This window comes from Peromyscus maniculatus, chromosome 21 (genome assembly GCF_049852395.1).
Source record: "Peromyscus maniculatus bairdii isolate BWxNUB_F1_BW_parent chromosome 21, HU_Pman_BW_mat_3.1, whole genome shotgun sequence".
Taxonomy (NCBI): Eukaryota; Metazoa; Chordata; class Mammalia; order Rodentia; family Cricetidae; genus Peromyscus; species Peromyscus maniculatus.
The window spans coordinates 18500823-18518399 of NC_134872.1; the positions used below are offsets into that span (position 1 = coordinate 18500823).

General features: G+C 43.8%; 1 protein-coding gene across 2 annotated transcripts; it reads right to left on the reverse strand.

The window, feature by feature from the left end:
- Window positions 1–220: 220 nt before the first annotated feature.
- On the reverse strand, window positions 221–17106 carry Mrln (myoregulin). 2 transcript variants are annotated; one of them, XM_042265860.2, is made up of 3 exons: window positions 14587–17106; window positions 1881–1993; window positions 221–455 (listed from the first exon to the last, which is right to left on the reverse strand). In XM_042265860.2, exon 3 carries the CDS (start codon window positions 434–436, stop codon window positions 296–298), a length of 141 nt encoding a protein of 46 aa, XP_042121794.1. In that variant the 5' UTR covers window positions 437–455; window positions 1881–1993; window positions 14587–17106; the 3' UTR covers window positions 221–295. The 2 variants fall into 2 exon arrangements, with proteins under 2 accessions (XP_042121794.1, XP_076413128.1); XM_076557013.1 differs by lacking the exon at window positions 14587–17106 and adding an exon at window positions 2967–3240.
- Between the last annotated feature and the right edge of the window lie 471 nt (window positions 17107–17577).

Below are 17577 nucleotides of genomic sequence, written 5' to 3' on the forward strand. Positions count from 1 at the left end.
GCCTTTCCCTCCCGAGTGCTGGGATTAAAGGTATGTGCCACCACTCCTAGACAATGTTTTATTCTTAATAGTGTGAAAGTTTCACAAAAAGAAATCCCACTTCAATTTCTGTGAATCTTATTTGTAAACCATAAAGAACTAAGAAACTCATTATATGGTGTTCAACCTAATGTCTAGTTTCTAGAATAAATTGGTGATGTCACCAGCTTAATGCCACTCATCACATTAAAATGCAGATCTTTATTCACTGGGATTTCGTTGGAAACGTACACACGGAGTAAAGGAAGTCGGGTTTTTAGGAAGTTATAACGACATATATAATGGACATTAAGTCAACAAACAAAACAAATAGAATTTTCAGAAGTCGCCCCAGAATTTCATCTTCCAGGCTTTGGGGTGAAGTAGTAGAAATTAATATCCAGTTTTTGCCACTCATTTTTGGGTCTTCTTGCTCCCTAAAAGATAGAAAGAGGACAATCAGCATCCTGCAGTACATATGTATATGCCTTATTTCTTTAGTGAAGCCTTCCGGCGGATGCTCTACCTATCTGTAGCCAACCAGTGAACTAAAATATTTTTTCTCCTACTCACTTTGGAGACTTTATGTCATAGCCACTGGCTTTTGTTATTGTTGTAAGATTTAAGATTTAACTTTTCAAAATTTATGCATGTCTGTGTTTAGGTATGTGCACATGAGTGCAGTCCCCTCAGAGGCTGGAAGGGGATTTGGATCCCCTGTAGCTGGGGTTATAGACAGTTGGGGATCATCTGATGTAGTTCTGAGTACTGAAGTGGGGTCCCCTGAAAGAGCACCACTACATCCATCATCTCTCCAGTCCCAGCCCTGAGTTGTTCTTCTGGATGCCAAACTTGCCTTTCTCTCTGCAAGGAATGGGTCGCGAGACTTCCATAATGAGCATTCTCTTTTTATGCTATCGAACTCGCCAACTGGGATTCCCACGAGAGAAGCATATGGGAGATGCAAATAGTGAAAACATTCTTCAAAAATGAATGGCACATAAATAAATAAATAAATGTTTAAAAAAAAAAAAGAAAAAGAAAAAAAAATGAATGGCACAGGGCCTTTCTGATTTCGGGAACTTTCCTCCAGACCTCTCTGGTGTGTTCTGGCCACCGAGTAGAATATCATCATGTTTCCTTCCCTCCACATCTCCGGGTTATAGAAACTTGTGCCTGTTTCATTTTGTTTTGTATAGCTGGAATCTCAACCTGTGCTTACCTGTGATTGGTTTTCCACACTGCAGGAACGTTTTAACTGAGCATCTAGTGGAGAGGGTTAACACCATTCTTAACTTCCTTTCCAGAAAACAAGCAGGCAAATGAACCCGTTTCCAAGCCTTAAACTGAGACTTCTGTACACCCTCTCAAATGACCACAAATACCTTAACAGAGTGGCAAGATTTGCATGGCCAGCCATGTCATCGGTCACTTTTTCACTCAAAACTATAAAGGGCAAGGTGAGGGCTAAGGAGACAGATGAATGCTGTGCTCAAATCTCCTCCCACATTGAGGAATCTTCATTGATTTCTGTAACAACTGGCTCCATTCTGCATTCTCACAGAAGGGAACATCTTATCAGAGTTATGCAGCCGTCACTGGCAACGGTAAGCACCTGGAGTCTTTTCTTCACGCAACAATTTCTTTTGCCTGTGTTTCAGCCAAAGGCGGGGGAGGGGCAAGAATGACACACAGGTTGGTGAGGAACCTTCCCCTCCCTCCCATAGCCTGAGCCTTCAGCCTGGGTGTCCTCAGTCAGGGCTTCCTTGGAGACCTTTCCATTCTTCCCAAAATCAGAAAAGAAAGAGCAATAGGTGAGTGCTCGAGAGACAGAGGGATGGTGAGAGAGACCCGTTTCTCACCTGAGATCCCCGGGTGGTGGCAGGCAGCTCAGCTCTACCCTCCAACTCTCCTCTCCTGCTCTCGCTGGACCAGGGTGCTGCGGGCACAGGTGATCTCCTAGCAACCTCGGTTCCTGTGTCAAAGCACATGGAAGGTTTAATTGGACTCCAAAGTGGTTCGGCAAACAGAGTCGCAGTCGCCTGCACTGGAAATTGCTATAGGACGTTAAAGAACACAGGGAGGAGTCCAGGCAGTGGTAGCGCACGCCTTTAATCCCAGGGGCAGAACTCTGTGAGTTCGAGGCCAGCCTGGTCTACAGAGTGAGATCCAGGACAGGCTCCAAAGCTACACAAAGAAACCCTGTCTCAAAAAAAAAAAAAAAAAAAAAAAAAAAAAAAAAAAAAAAAAAAAAAAAAGAAAGAAAGAAAAAGGAAAAGAAAAAGAAAAGGAAAAAAAAGAAGACAGAAGAAGACAGGGAGGATGTTGAAGACGGGAGAAGAGGACATCTTAATTATATTTTAAGACAGAATTGGGTGGCTTAGAAACTGAAAACTTAATAGAAATATTAAGCCAAACTGAAGGATTTTCCTTGTAGGGCAAACATCCACCACACTTTCTAAGGAAATAAATCCCTTGAAGTTATAGTTGAACAAATACAATCTCCATGTAAGAGACCATAGCTTACAAGATTACAGGGTTGATTTTTAAATATTATAAATTTTACAAAGTAAAAAATAGGAAGGTGGACTTATAACAAACAAATGGCTGTAAAATATGGCCACTGCACCTTCAACCATTTAATTATCCTTTGCATACTTTATGTCTTGAATATTAAGACACTGTACTCAACATTGCTCACTGCGGGGGAGAGGGGGTTCCTGCCCCAATCATCATATCCCAGCTCTTCAATAAGCTATTTCTCTGTACAGGTTGAGTTACCTCTTTTCAAAAGTTATTGGGACCAGTGAATTCTCATATTTTTCTCTTCAGCTTTTGAATCTTTTTATAGACACGATATATGTTGGGTGTGGGCTCTGAGTCTACACCCAAAGTTCATTCATGTTTCAATATACAGCACCTATAAACAGTGCTCTTAGCATACCCACCCTTTTATTGCAACCCAGCCCATCAGAATCAGACTTGGAATCTTCCAGTTTGGGGGCCTGACAGGAAGTTTGAGAGCTTGGGATGCAGGATCTCCATCTCGATTCCACATCCGGCAAATAGGTCAAGGTCAAGAGAAATAAATCACATATTTAACATTTTTAATGTGTTTTATAAGTAAATACATGCAGGTGAATTTTAAATTATTTTAATTATATAAGATAAATTGGAAAATAAGATGGTAACTAAACTATTATTCAGCCATGGATAGAGCATAATATATCCATTAAAATGATGGTTATTATATACACATGAAGTCATAGAAACACCACTTAGACAATGATGCTTAAATATTTTTTTTTAATTTTTTTCTTCTACTTTAAATTTTAATGCTTAAATATTTTACAGTGGCCACAATACCCTGTATACTCTTTTTTGGGGGGTGAGGTGGGGGGGATGGCAACCTGAGTGGTTTTTTGTTTTGTTTTTTTGTTTTTTGTTTTTTTCTCATTTTTATTTATTTATTTTTCTAGTATCAGCTTGATACAGCACAAATTCTTATCCTAATAGTGAAATGGTTCGCTGAGGCTTGCCTAGTGATTGAGTAAAACCAAAACTTATTATAAGCCACAGTCATCCTAGGGTTCCCCCTGCTATATAGCCTCCCTGGTTTGTAGCTAGAATTTTTTTGCCTTGCCCACAGTCAGGACAAATCTTTGTCACCCGCCAGTCCCTCAGCCACTCAGACCCAACCAAGTAAACACAGAGACTTATTTTGCTTGCAAACTGTATGGCGATGGCAGGCTTCTTGCTAAATGTTCTTATAGCTTAAGTTAATCCATTTCCATAAATCTATACCTTGCCACATGGCTCGTGGCTTACTGGCATCTTTTCAGGGTGGCGGCTGGCAGTGACTCCTTCTGTCTTCCTGTTCTTTTATTTCTCCTCTCTGTTAGTCCCGCCTATACTTCCTGCCTAGCCACGGGCCAATCAGTGTTTTATTTATTAACCAATCAGAGCAACTTGACATACAGACCATCCCACAGCACAGTCAAGTGCAGACCATCTCAGACACCTGCACTCAGGTCCGTGGTCCTAATCATCCTCTATGCGGACCTTCTGGGTAAAGCCACGAGGAACCCAAGAACAGGCTCCCACAGGACATACAGAACATCCCATAGCACTGGTTCTGTGGGTTGCAGTCTGATTGTTCTTTGCTTTATATCTAGTATCCACTTACGAGTGAGTACATACCATGTTTATACTCTTATGCATCATACTCTTTGAAAGAACCACATGGCTTCCTTCAGAAAAGCATGTATCCACATGATCTTCATAGCACCTTTAACTTGGAGACAATACAAATGCCTAGTCCATGGACAAGTGCCATGTCCATGCATGGCTTCTAGGGCCTTGGACCTGACTGGGCAGTAAGGGAATGAAGAGAAAACAGATTTGGACACAAACACAGACAAGCTGTGATCAGGTGGTCTGGGTTCTTTGCTGGCGAAACCACAGCATTCCAGAAACTCAGGGTATCTATATGGAGTGGAGAAGAGAGGCGGGGTCATTACAGACAGATAGACAAGGAGGAGGGGTTACTGCATACAGACAGACAAGGAAGCAGGGTTATGGTATACAGCTGAATCAAGGGGACAGTTTTAACAAATTGCAGCAGGGGCACTCTCTGTAGGGGACCAGTCTTCATGCTCTAAACATCCAGGGAGAGAAAGCTACAGCAAACAGTCTGCACACACTATCACCATCCACACACAGAGCACATACCATTGTCCCCCAAGCCTCACTCCAGGGGAGAAGGCTTTGCTATTTTCTTCATGGGTCTGAGGCTCTCGGGTCCTTGACATGGCTATGCCCATGTTGACGGTGTGCATTCCCTCGGGACTTCACTCACTCAGGGCTTTCTGTGCTCCCTACAACTAGGGTGGCAGAGATAAATGGTGGGTGGCATAGACATGAAATGGAATGCCATACCACAATGACAATTAAACTACAGTGATAGACAAGACTAGGATGAACCTTCAAAGACAAAATCGGACCTCACAAAGCAAGGAACAAAAGCAAACACTCAGTGTCAGCACTTTTACCCAAGGTAGAGAGCTTGGGCACCATGCCCAGTTGAGGAGTATGTGTGTGGGCAATAATGGCTGAAAGGGTAAATATGAAGAAAGGAATGGATCCTGAGTTAATGTTCTCCTTGCCGCAACAACGTATGTTGTAGAATATTATTTTAAGGTGTGTTACTTTTGTTTATGTGGCATTTGTTTAACTCTGTGAAGCTGTGTTACTGTGCCTGTCTAAAACACCTGATGGTCTAATAAAGAACTGAACGGCCAATAGCAAGGCAGGAGAAGGGATAGGCGGGGCTGGCAGGCAGAGAGAATATATAAAAGGAGAAATCTGGGAGGAAAAAGTAGTAGCCAGAGGAGGACTCCAGGGGACAATCACCCAGCTACACAGCAAGCCACAGAGTAAGAGTAAGGTTTACAGAAGTAAGAGAACAGGAAAAGCCCAGAGGCAAAAGGTAGATGGGATAATTTAAAGTTAAGAAAAGCTGGCTAGAAACAAGCCAAGCTAAGGCCAGGCATTCATAATTAAGAATAAGCCTCTGTGTGTGATTTATTTGGGAGCTGTGTAGTGGGTTCCCCAAAAGAGTAAAAATAAATGACAAACATACATGACAAGAAGCAACATAAGGGAGTGGGTTTTATTAGAACTCATGGTTGGAGGGGATACAGTCCATCATGGTAAGGCAGGAGCATGAAATAGCTGGTCATACTGTAACTGAAGTCAAGAAGCAAAGAGACATGTATACTGGTCCTCAACTCATTTTCTCCTTTGAATTCAGTCTGTGACCATCCCTATTCTGGGTTGGTCTTCTCTCTTCATTAAACCTCTTTGAAAGCATTTTAAAAAATATTCCCAAGGTGCGTCTCCAGGTAGTTCCAAATACACTCACGTTAACAGTCAAGATCACCCATCACAGGGCAGAGGTAAAGAAGAGGGATGGGAAGAGCTTCTAGCCAGGTTTCCTTTCTTGTCAGTACACTCACGATCACTTTTTTTTTTTTTTTTTTTTCCGAGACAGGGTTTCTCTGTGTAGCTTTGCGCCTTTCCTGGAACTCACTTGGTAGCCCAGGCTGGCCTTAAACTCACAGAGATCCACCTGGCTCTGCCTCCCGAGTGCTAGGATTAAAGGCGTGCGCCACCACCGCCCGGCCACTCACGATCACTTTTAAACGATTTGGTTATCCCATACAGAGAGCATGGTATGGGAAGATCATAAGTTTGAGGCTAGCTTGGGCTACATAGAAGGCTCCAGGCCAGCCTGAGCTATATAGCTAGACCTTTTCTCAAAACACAAAAAGAAAAAGAAAAAAAAAAAACAAATAAAATCATACACATACACCCCCCCACACACACACACAATAAAAGGAAATAAGGAAACCCTGTGCATATGAGTTTTGTGTGCACCCTTCTGTATTTAAGTGGATTTCATAATTGAAGTATTGAGGGGGGAAAGGGCAATACACACAAAAGGTCAGCATATCTATGCTTAGTTGGAAGGCCCATGGGTGACTCCCATCTTTCAGCTGTTTCCATTTCTCAGGTCCATTTAGGCAGAAGGCTATTGCTCCTACAATCTTAGGTAACCAGAAAAAGTAATTTCGCTGGCAGCCTTCTTCCTGCTCTGTTAAATTAAAAGTAGTCCATATTGATTGGTTTTGTTGAAACTGTCACTATAGCAAACAGGAACAAAACGAACATTAGTCAGTGAGATGCTCCCATGAAGATAGATCGATAAAATCACCGAGCAAACATGTTCCCATTTCATTCAAAACACCCACGACAAACAGGAACTTGGCCATGTCCTGTTTGGCTCTTCCCCTTGAGTCCAGATCTGAATCCCTGGTAGATACAAACTTGTTTGTCCCAGTATCAACTGTCAGCATGAACACACACACAGATTTTACTGTGGATTAAAATGCTGACTATCACAATCCTTTGATATCAATTTCTTTTTCTGCTTTGGGATATAATGAGTATTCCTGGGAGTAAGCTATTTAGTAGCATCAATTTTTCAGGAGAAAATACTTCCTAGTTGTTGTTTTTCAATCTGTGAGTTCCAGCAGAGTTTTTAACTTGCTGACTTGTTTGAAATTGATGTGTATTTTTGCTGCATGTCTTATCAACCTCTCCAGATCTTGTTCTTATCTCAAATGTATTTTAAAATCATAGGACAGGATCTTTGATTTCTGATATGACATTCAAGGTTATTTGGGGCCAAGTTTATTTTCTATAGAAGCACAAAAATAACCCACCCCCATCATGAACACTTCTGCTTGTCTTTTCCCCATTTTCAGAGGCCAAGGGGAGTTTGTGGAGCATCTGATAAGACTGTTTTATTAAAAATTTAAGAGATAATAGATAACGGAGTCTTACAAACTATGAAGTTGTCCATTGACGCCATCAAAATATTGGCGCAAATAATGTAATCCCTTGCCAGGTTCATTTGTCTGCTGGGCAGCTGGGCCAGTGGCATCCTCCAAAGAGAGTGAGGCGGATGGAAAGGGATGCTGGCTCCTGGTTCCCAATGATTAGTTTCTTCTCCTTCCTGCTGCTCCCAGCTTGCAAGCCCTTGCCTCAAAACCACAAATAGCTGATTTTTATATGGAAATAATACTGATTCCTGGGACCCACAAGAAAAGTACATTTTCTAATTATTTTGGTCCCCCAGCAAAATAAGCAGACAAAAACCCTCTCTATGACATAATAGCTTTTCTAGTTTATTCTTTTCATTCAACCTTCACTTTCCCCTTCCTTAGTTGTGGATTTTGTTGTTGTTGTTGTTGTTATTGTTGTTGTTGTTAAGGCAAAGAACAGCATGTGCTGTGCTTGGAGTCTCTTTTACTACCAAAAGAAAAACACTTTTCCTTTGATTCAGTGAAGAGTCTTAAACACGCGAGTCACGGCTGCAAAAATATTTCTTTTTGATAAGAGCTTTCTAACCCTATTCTGTGTCTTCATCGACATCCTACAGCTAAGATAATACTCACCAAAGTTCCCTTGAGACACAAGTCGAAGAGTGAGACCCCTGAGAAATGCCACTGTTGGGGCTGGGGATGTAGGTTAGTGGTAGAGCACTTGCCTAGCAAGTGCAAGGCCCTGGGTTTGGTCCTCAGCTCCAAAGGGAAGAGAGAGAGAGAGAGAGAGAGAGAGAGAGAGAGAGAGAGAGAGAGAGAGAGAGAGAGAGAGAGAGAGAAATGCCTCTGCAGCGAGGTGGGCCCTTCCATGGACTCTGGAGAGCTGTGGGACACTAAATGGTCCATGGCTGCCAGCCTCCTGGGGTGGGTCCAGACACACCCAGAACACTAGCCTCCAGACTTCCCACTTTCATCTCCACTGACTGGGTCCCGCTTTCCGATGAGACATTGCTTCAGAAAGGGTCATAATTGCAGGGGAAACTGGTCAGACTAGATGACTCTAATAGCCACGTTCCTTGGCTGGAGCAGCTCCTCTCCCTAAGTGTGAATGGCCTGTGGGACAGAGCGGTGCACTTGGAGCCTGACAGTCCTGAATTTTCCAGACTATCTTTACAGCAGTGAAGAGTTATTTGACTCACATTCGGGCAGTCTGCCCTCAACCAGTGGGACATGCCGAGACCACAGGTCACGGTCACGGCCTCACAATGAGGTCAGCTTCGAGTAAGTTGTTTTGTTTGGCTTTACGTCTCCTTGCAGTTCAGATCGGCCTTGGGCTCCAGTTGTAGCCCAGGCTGGCCTCAAACTGACAATCTTCCTGTACCTCCCAAGTGCTAGGATCGTATGAGGAGGCCGCCAGGTGTTGTTTGTCATCTTGTTCGTCACCATTGTCCCTTAAACCTGGAGGGCTTCCCTCCTGGGTCCTCTCCTGAACATTCATGAGACATAGAGAATGACTATAGGCCATGGTGGTTGAAAGACCTGGGTTCAGACTGACGAGATTTGAGCTTCGTGTCCACCTCTGGCCTGGGACCTCAGCCAGTGACACTGACCCCCTAGCATCAGCTAGCACTTCTGTAACCTGAGGTGGGAAGAGCATCTTCCTTGTAGGATGAGGAGAGAATGCAATGAATATTTGTGTCTAGGAAACAGACCCGATAGCAATAATTATTAGTTATAGCCTAGCACATTGCCCTTCAGCCAAACACTCACAGGCTCAGGACCAAAACACACAGAACTGCTCAGACTCTTCTCCACCTGGAGACGCAGGATGACTTCTGTGCTCCATTCTAAGCTCAGGCAGAACTGATATTGCGTTTATCAGAAACATTACCAAGCCATGCCTGTCACCTACATGACCCTAGAGCAGGTCCAGGTTCCTAGGAGGTGGAGCCACTCTACTGATGATCCTGGGTAACAGGACCAACAGTCTGTGACACTAACTGGTTTTCAACAAGTGTTGACATCATAACTGTGTTTAAAATAGACACCTACTTGGAAGACTTAATGGTCTTGTTCAGAAGAAAATCACAGTGGGAAAAACAGACTACCTTTCTCAGAAAATCGTTTAAACAAGAAAAACTCCAAAGCTGAGTATGTTCAACTTGTCTTAATTTGGAAAGTGCTTGGCATTCTAGTGAGGGTTATGTTCACTAAGATTGTCTTTTTGACCTTGAGAAATCCAATGAAAATCTGTTAAGATGTTTTTGCGCTCTCTCTCTCTCTCTCTCTCTCTCTCTCTCTCTCTCTCTCTCTCTCTCTCTCTCTCTCTCTCTCATGCTTGCATGTACCTGGGAAACTGAATCAGGTTGTTGGCAGGACACAAACATTTGGCACGGGACTGTCAGGGCCTGCAGTTCATTATATGGTACAGTTGAGATTTGCAGCCACTAAGGTCCCCAAATTCAAGTGGTCTGGGAATTCACTGGAAATGTATGCACTTTCAATAGTAAGTAGATTTTGTGGGCTCTATGAACTTCTGAACTGTCAGCTCAAGCTGTATTTTCTTGGCTAACTATGGCCCCATTCAAGGATGCCCAAAGTTGAATCATATCATAGAGAGGGACTTAATACAGAGCAAAGGTTTTGTTCGTCAGTATGAACCTTGGATAGGAGAAAACATGTATGAAAATAAAGGAAGTACCTACGGCATTAAATTATTGCAGCCCTGATTGCTGTAGCCTGCTTACTGATTATGACATAATTTCAAGGTGATTTTCATCTTTTGAGCTAGGAAAAATAATTAGTACTGGAAGTATTAAAGAGATGCTGGCACCAGAATGCTATTTCATTTTTCATCATCCTTTCATTTTTCATCATCATTTGACACATGAGATCTTGAGAGGTACAGACTTGGTCAGGGTCACTGGTCATTGTTTTCAAAGCTGGAGCCACAACTGCCTAGCAACCTTTTGACATTTAAAGTAGTTGGTCTGTGTTTCACCAGAGTTCATTATTTGTAAAGAATCTGCATTCGTCACCTACCCCCCTATCCCCCTGCCCCTGCGTTTTTTGATTCAAGCCAACATATAACCAGAAAGCTCAACATAATGTAAAACAGGAGGGAAGACAGGAAATAATCTGGCAGGTCAGGGTCACACAACAAATCTGACAAAGCCAACTTCAACTAAAAACAAAGACATATTTGGCCACATTTGGGCAGTGAACACGAAGAAGGGAAAAAGAGGAGGATCTGGAGCTGGATGGAACTGGTTTAGATCCTGGCTGGCTCTGTAGTCTTTGCAAGAGGGATGTTCCTTTCTCTGGGAGAACAGAGAATAACGTCTGTCTTGAATGATTTCCTTCATCGCTAGCATGAACTGACCCTCCACACTTTGATGTTAGGCTCATGAAACACCAGCAGCTGCAAATTAACACTAGTCTTCTCTCAGTTGGAGAGACCAAAGCCCGGAGAGATCGATAGTCTCTCCAAGGTCATATACTGAACAAGCTGTGATGAGATTTGGAAAGAAATCTGTTTGGCACCAAGGCCATAGGCTTAACTGCTGTAGTTTCTCAGGACTGATAAAAACAAAAGCCAAGGACCCAGCATGCTGCGTGGTGCTCAGTAAATACTGAGATGAATCATCAGAATCAGAAAGCCAGCCTTTCTCAGTACCCAGCCAGGAGAAGAGTGAGGGTATGGCTCAGGCGGACCTGTGGATAGAAAGCCCTAGGAGGGGCCAGGCGGTAGTGGTGGTGCAAGCCTTTAATCCCAGCACTCAGGAGGCAGAGGCAGGTGAATCTCTGTAAGTTCAAGGCCAGCCTGGGCTACAGAGTGAGTTCCAGGAAAGGCTCCAAAGCTACACAAGGGAAACTCCGTCTCAAAAAAACCAGAGAGAGAGCGAGAGAGAGCGAGAGAGAGAGCCCTACGAGGGTGAAACCAATGGACACATGGTCAGCAAAGCCCTACTTTAGCTTGGTAGCGCTTGGGAAGGGCCACCTGACTGTCAGGTGCCCGCCAGGGGGCAGAGGGGTTCCAGGACCTGGCTCTCACCACTCGGCCCATGCTTTTCCTTCCAAGCCATTTCTCTCCCTTTTCTTTCACCCATACGACTCATCATACCTCTCTTTTCATGGCATCATCATATCCCACACACGCCTCAGATGCTTGAATGTCAGCAGGCCCTCAGACAAACCCCTTTTGTACTCATGAATAAGTGTCCTCTTCCTCATCCACTCTTGGGGCTCCTGAAGGGCTGGGGTTTTTAGCCACTACATGCTCGCCACTAAGTAAGTTGTACATTGACCCTTAATTTCCGTAGGTATTGTTGAGTGGTATTAGAAACAGTCTGCAATCCAAATGGTCAAAATGTTATCATCCATTAAGTTCCCACCCTCTCCATGACTCACAGTCAGAGTGCCCTCTTACAAGGCCCAATGAAATGCCCCAAGCTTTGGTTGGATACTCTTGGTACCAGGCTTGGTATGAGAGCCCCAGCGTGCAACAGAGCACCCACCAGCCACCCTTCAGGTGGGGTGAAGAAACAGGTATTGGAATTCGGATGGACTGGATGGTAGTGGTGGTGATGGGGGTAGGGGGAGGTGGGGACGGTGGGGGTTGTTCTATGCAGAACTTAGCTGACCACATGAATGTCATTCCTGGATTGGAAATGAGGAATGGAGAGTGGAGAATCTTTGAGCTTGAGTTCTCATAAAAGCACTTGGTAAAAGCTTTAGCTTGCTTCCATGGTTTGCTCATTTATAACAGCTCACTGTTGTAAAATGTTTTTTCTATATATATAATATATGTTATATATAATATATTGAACATATATAATATATATGTTATATAATATATATTGAATATATATGTTATATATAATATATTGAATATACATAATTATATAGCTTCCAGATATTTAACTAATAATGCAGAGGGCCTGGTTGGAGAACACCATTTCATGTTTAAATGAAACTATGGCTTCCTTCAGGACTGGCAACAATGTTGACTCTCAATTATTCTGGTGGCTACAGGGATGGTGAGCTGTATTTTTGTGTGCATGTATGCAGGGCAGGGGTACATGCATGGTTTGTGCACATGTGTCAGTGTGCATGCTTATGTGTGCATGTATGTGTGGAAGCCAGATGTTAATATCAGGTGTCTTTTTTTTTTTTTTTAAACAAAGTCTCTCACTGAGCCCAGAACTCACTGATTGGCTAGGCTAGCTGTCCTGTGAACTCCGAGGATCTGCTTGTCTCCATGGTCTCTCTCATCACTAGGTTTACAGGCACGCACCACCAAACACCGTTCTTTTTGTTTTGTTTTAAATTGTCTGAATATGGGTGTTTGCCTGCATGTACGTCTGTGCACCAAGGGTATGCCTAGAGTCCACAGAGGCCAGAGGAAGGCATTGGATTCCTAGAACTGAAGTCATAGATGGTTGTGAGCCACCATGTGGGTGCCAGGAACTGAACCTGGGTCTTTTTGTAGAGAAGCAAATGGTTTTGACCACTGAGCCATTTCCAGCCTCCACACTCAACTTTTGTATAGACACTGGAGATCTCAGCTCAGGCCCTCATGCTTGTGTGCCAAGCACGTGGCTATCATCTCCCATGCCCAGCAAGGTTTATCTTTAAGTCATTTTTTCCCTATGCTCATCAAGCCATTATGAAGATTATGATACTCACGTTGTGGGGAGGGGTCCCACAAAGTTCTGAATCACGAAGAAGCCCACTCTCTTATTGGAGTTACTCATACAATAACCATTTTTTTCTCCCACCACGTGAATGGCTCATGGGCAGTTCTGGCCCAGCACTGTGCCTTTACACAGCGGAAACGCAGTACGCCTTTTCATAGTATAAACGTACAGAGGAAAACACAAATCCCATCCTGCCTCCGGAGTCCCAACAATCTTCTGTTCTAGGCTGTGTCAGCAAAGATTTCAACGGAAGTGCACAGCAGGGGAACACAAGGAGATGCTGGTTGTCCCTAAGCAAGGGGTCTAGGGGTGGGGCCACCCCACTATCTCTGATCCCAGCTGTAGCCTTACGTCTCGAGTTGTAAGCAAGATAGGATCTTCCCACTCGCTCACAACACGAGTGCAGTACACACTGTTCTGAAAGACATCAAATGCGAGGCAGTTCAACACCAGCTTCTTCTTCAGACTAATGTTTCCCTGTAAGCACGGTGTTTGGAGGCTCTGCAATTGAACTGGAAATGGTAGGTGATCCTGAAAACACATCGAGTGAAGGATTTTTCAGGCAATATTAAAATAGTTGTCACTGTTCGTGGCCAGTGATAGACATTACTAGCAAACATCCAAAACTCTGCAAGGTAAGTAACAATTTGCATTTCTTAAGTGGGGAAACTGAGGCCGAGAGGGGCTGAGTCCCTGTATTCAGTCTCACAACTACCCTTACCTGGCCCACACTTGTGTCTTTCTAATTCATCACAATGCTTCTGGTAAGATTCTATCTAGATGTGCACACGTGCTCAGGAATGGAACCCATACCACCTCCACAGAGAGCTATGCTAGTGTATGGCTTCCCAGAAGGACTGTGTCGTCAGCTCTGCTCAGGAGGACTGGGCAAGCCATCCGGCTCTCTGAATTCCATGATCCTCCCTTGCCAGACAGCAAACACAGTGACCTACTTCACAGGTCTCTGAGAAGGGACCATTACAAAGAGAGCTGCAAAGATAAAGCCCTTTGGTTATGAAACTAGTAAGCAGTGGGTCCATCCAACAAGACGGCCCTCTCTGCCCCAAACCTAGACCATGGAAAAACAGCAGGGCCTCATGCCTCCTCCAGCTCTCCCACATGGATTCCTGTAAGTGAAAACTCCCTTTGGAAGCCCTGGGGTTCTATCTGGAGAGGCAACAGAGGAAGATGTGTCAAGCTGCAGCTCCATGCCTTAGCCAAGCCCTTTATATCCAGTATTATTAATAAACTGCTTCTCCTGCCATTAGCCAAAGCTGAAATACAAGGAGTAGGCTTCTAATTCATTAATCTCTCCTATCAGGCTCATAAAACTTGGAGGGATGTTGAAATACAGGCAGTGGAAATGGGTTTTGTGAGTCTCAGCAGGCTTTACCATCCATTGTTTCCTATGAGAAGCAAACAAGAGTCCCACTAAGCTCTCCTATGGCAACACTACTTAAAAACACAAACCCAGCACTCACTGTTCAGGGGTTCAACGGGCCAAGTCCAAAAGTCACGGGGATGGTCGCTCTGCCTCTCAAAAACACCATATGCTCCTGGTGGATGCAGAGCTCACTGGGCTGATATTAATAACTGGCTTAGAGTGTGAGGCAGAAACATGAGCCAGTTTGTCATGGGAGGCGGCGAGTGGAAAGGAACTGACAGACACAGGTGGGATGGATTCTAACAAAAATATACTGACACAGAAGTTAAAGTACGTCATTAGGTGGGGATGGCTTCCTCCACCATCAATGGGTCCCCATGTTGGCTGTTCTAAAATATTAACAAGCAACAAAAATCTCCTTCATGCTGAAAGCACAAGGCTTGTCTAATGATGAACTACCCTTGCTCTTCCACAGTCCTTTTCTGTGGGGATCTGGGTTATTGTTTTAGTTTTTATTTATGAGTATGTGTCTCTGTATGTGTGTAATGCCATATGAATGAGTGTGCCTAAGAAGGCCAGAGCTGCTGGAGCTATGGTTACAGGTGAGTGACCACATGTGGATGCAGAAAACTCAACCTGGTCTTCTATGAGAGCAGTACACGCTCTTAACCACTGAGCCACCGAGGACTCCCACCCCGTTCTGTTACTTTTTTTGTATTTATAAATTTAACCTAGTCTACTTTGATTCCCCCATTTTCAAAATATATCAAGTGGATTTAAAAATGTCTATTATTGATCCTGTGTGCATATCCGTGTTTGTGTGGGGTCGTGTGGGGTGTGTGCACAGCATTAGGAAGGTTGACCACCACTGCCTTAGATCCTCTCCACTATTTTGAGATTAGGACTCTCACTGACCTAGAACCTGACAAGTATTCTAGGCTGACTGGCCATGGAGCCTCGGCGATTAACCTGTTTCTGCCTCCTCAGTGCTGGGGATACACGTACTGCCACCACATCTGGCTTTTTAATATGCATCCTAAACATTGTCCTCATACTTGCATAGCAAGCAGCTCTGTGATGGATTGCTTGAAGTTTGTTTGCTCTCCCTTCAGAATCCCAAAACAATCTTAAAATCATATTACAGCTGTTTAGGAGGGAAGTGGATCTTGGGGTGACACCATATCCCCTGCAGAATTGATGTGGTCAGATGGAAAGAGTTGGGATATGGCTTCTGGCTTGAGGGGCTTTCTTTGGAAAATCTGTATTTCAAACATTTCCAGATGGTCCCCCCAAGCCCCTCACTCACACGGAACATCAAATTGTCCAGATCATCAGTGGAGCAACTTTAGACTCAAGTTCCACTGAACACATTTGTTGTCTTGTTAAAGGAGAAGTGGCATTTACCTAACAGTGATTGCAGTATGTTGTTATACTGTGGCCATCTTCGGGGCAGTGCTCAATTTGCCGCTTTACTCCTAAGGTTCCAGGTGTCTTTTATGCTAGCTCGGGCCCCATGGTGGTGAATCTTCTATGGTGAGTTTGTTTGCATTTGGAGTCGCCTAGGAGACACACTTCTGGGTATGTCTGTAACAGAGTCTCTACAGAGGTTTAACCAAGGAGGAAAGAATCTTCCTTAAAGTAAGGCATACCATGCCATGGGTAGGATATACTGGACTGGATACAAAGAAAAAAAAGAAGCAAGCTGAGCACCTGCATTCAGCTCTCTGCTTCATCACTGTGTACCCAATGTGGCCATGTGACATCTCATGTCCCTTCTGCCATGACTTCCCCACAGTGAAGGACTGGACCCTTCAGTGGAGAGAAACAAAGCATCAACAGCAAAATACTTAAATTGTCTTTGTCAACTCTTCTTTCAAACTCTCTTATCAACTAGACACTGGTGACACAGGCATGACCGTCGGTTCAGGGGATGTGTGCGAGCTTCCAGATTTCAATTATCCACACTATGACCAACTTAACATTCATGAGTGTCTGTTGGGTGCATGTACATACGGACGACTGTGTGTTAATGAAAGATGGGGTACGCTGTCAGGTGATTCTGTTGCCAGTACACGCATCAAACATGGTATTTACCAAACCTAACTGTGATAGGTCAGTCAGTCCGCACAGCCTCTAGATATCTCAGCAAACTTACACATTTTGCCTCTAGCATCCATTATTTCTGCCTGGGACAGCTCTCTTGCTTTTTATTTCTTAAATTTCCAAAAAGGAGTATCAGAAATACCAAACATTATATGCAATTAAGAATGAAAGCTATCTTTTAATGGTTTCCTCTGATATCATTTAAAGAAGTTAATTATGTAGTAATAAGCTTGATGGATGTTGTATAAGTCAGTGAACCTTGTAAGAAAACCAAGCAAATCCTCAGTGAAATCTGAGAACCACCCCACTCCTTCCTCATAGACCTAGCTTCCTCCTCTCAGGTACCTCAGAGCTGCAGAAAGGAAGCTCTGGAGCTGTCTCCTGACAGTCATGTTGAACATGGAGGAAGAGATGGGCCAGCTGCAGGAAGATGATTAGCAAAATGGATTAAACAAATGCCTTTCATAGTAGTATTTACCAAGAAACTTTAACATCCGGTCCTTAATCAACCTGATCTATCTATCTATCTATCTATCTATCTATCTATCTATCTATCTATCTATCTATCTATCTATCTATTTATCTATCTATCTATCTACCTACCTACCTACCTATCTACCTATCTATGAGAGATGGGATCATCTTTGGGATGTCAGGTACATAGAGGGATTAAGAAAGACTGCCAATGGAAAGCTCTTGCCTTCTGTCCTGTTTGGCCCAATCTGGGCCTCATCATGATGTCTGTGCCCATTGTGGGGGGCGGGGGATCTTCTGTGGCTGATGCAAATGTGGACCTCCCGAGACGAAGAGTTCCAGGCAGTTCTTAGACCTGAATGACAGTCATCCCATCTGTATAGTGGGGACTGGGCAAGTTAATCTTAACAAGTCAAAACATCCTACAGAAGACGATCCAAGACGAATAAAGTGTGCTTTCTTCTTTTCTGCCTCTGTCCTTTTGGGTGATGAGTCTTACTATGTAGCTAGG

What these genes read in the sequence shown, in the direction of transcription:
- Mrln (XM_042265860.2), bottom strand. Translation starts at nt 436, where the DNA reads ATGAGTGGCAAAAACTGGATATTAATTTCTACTACTTCACCCCAAAGC.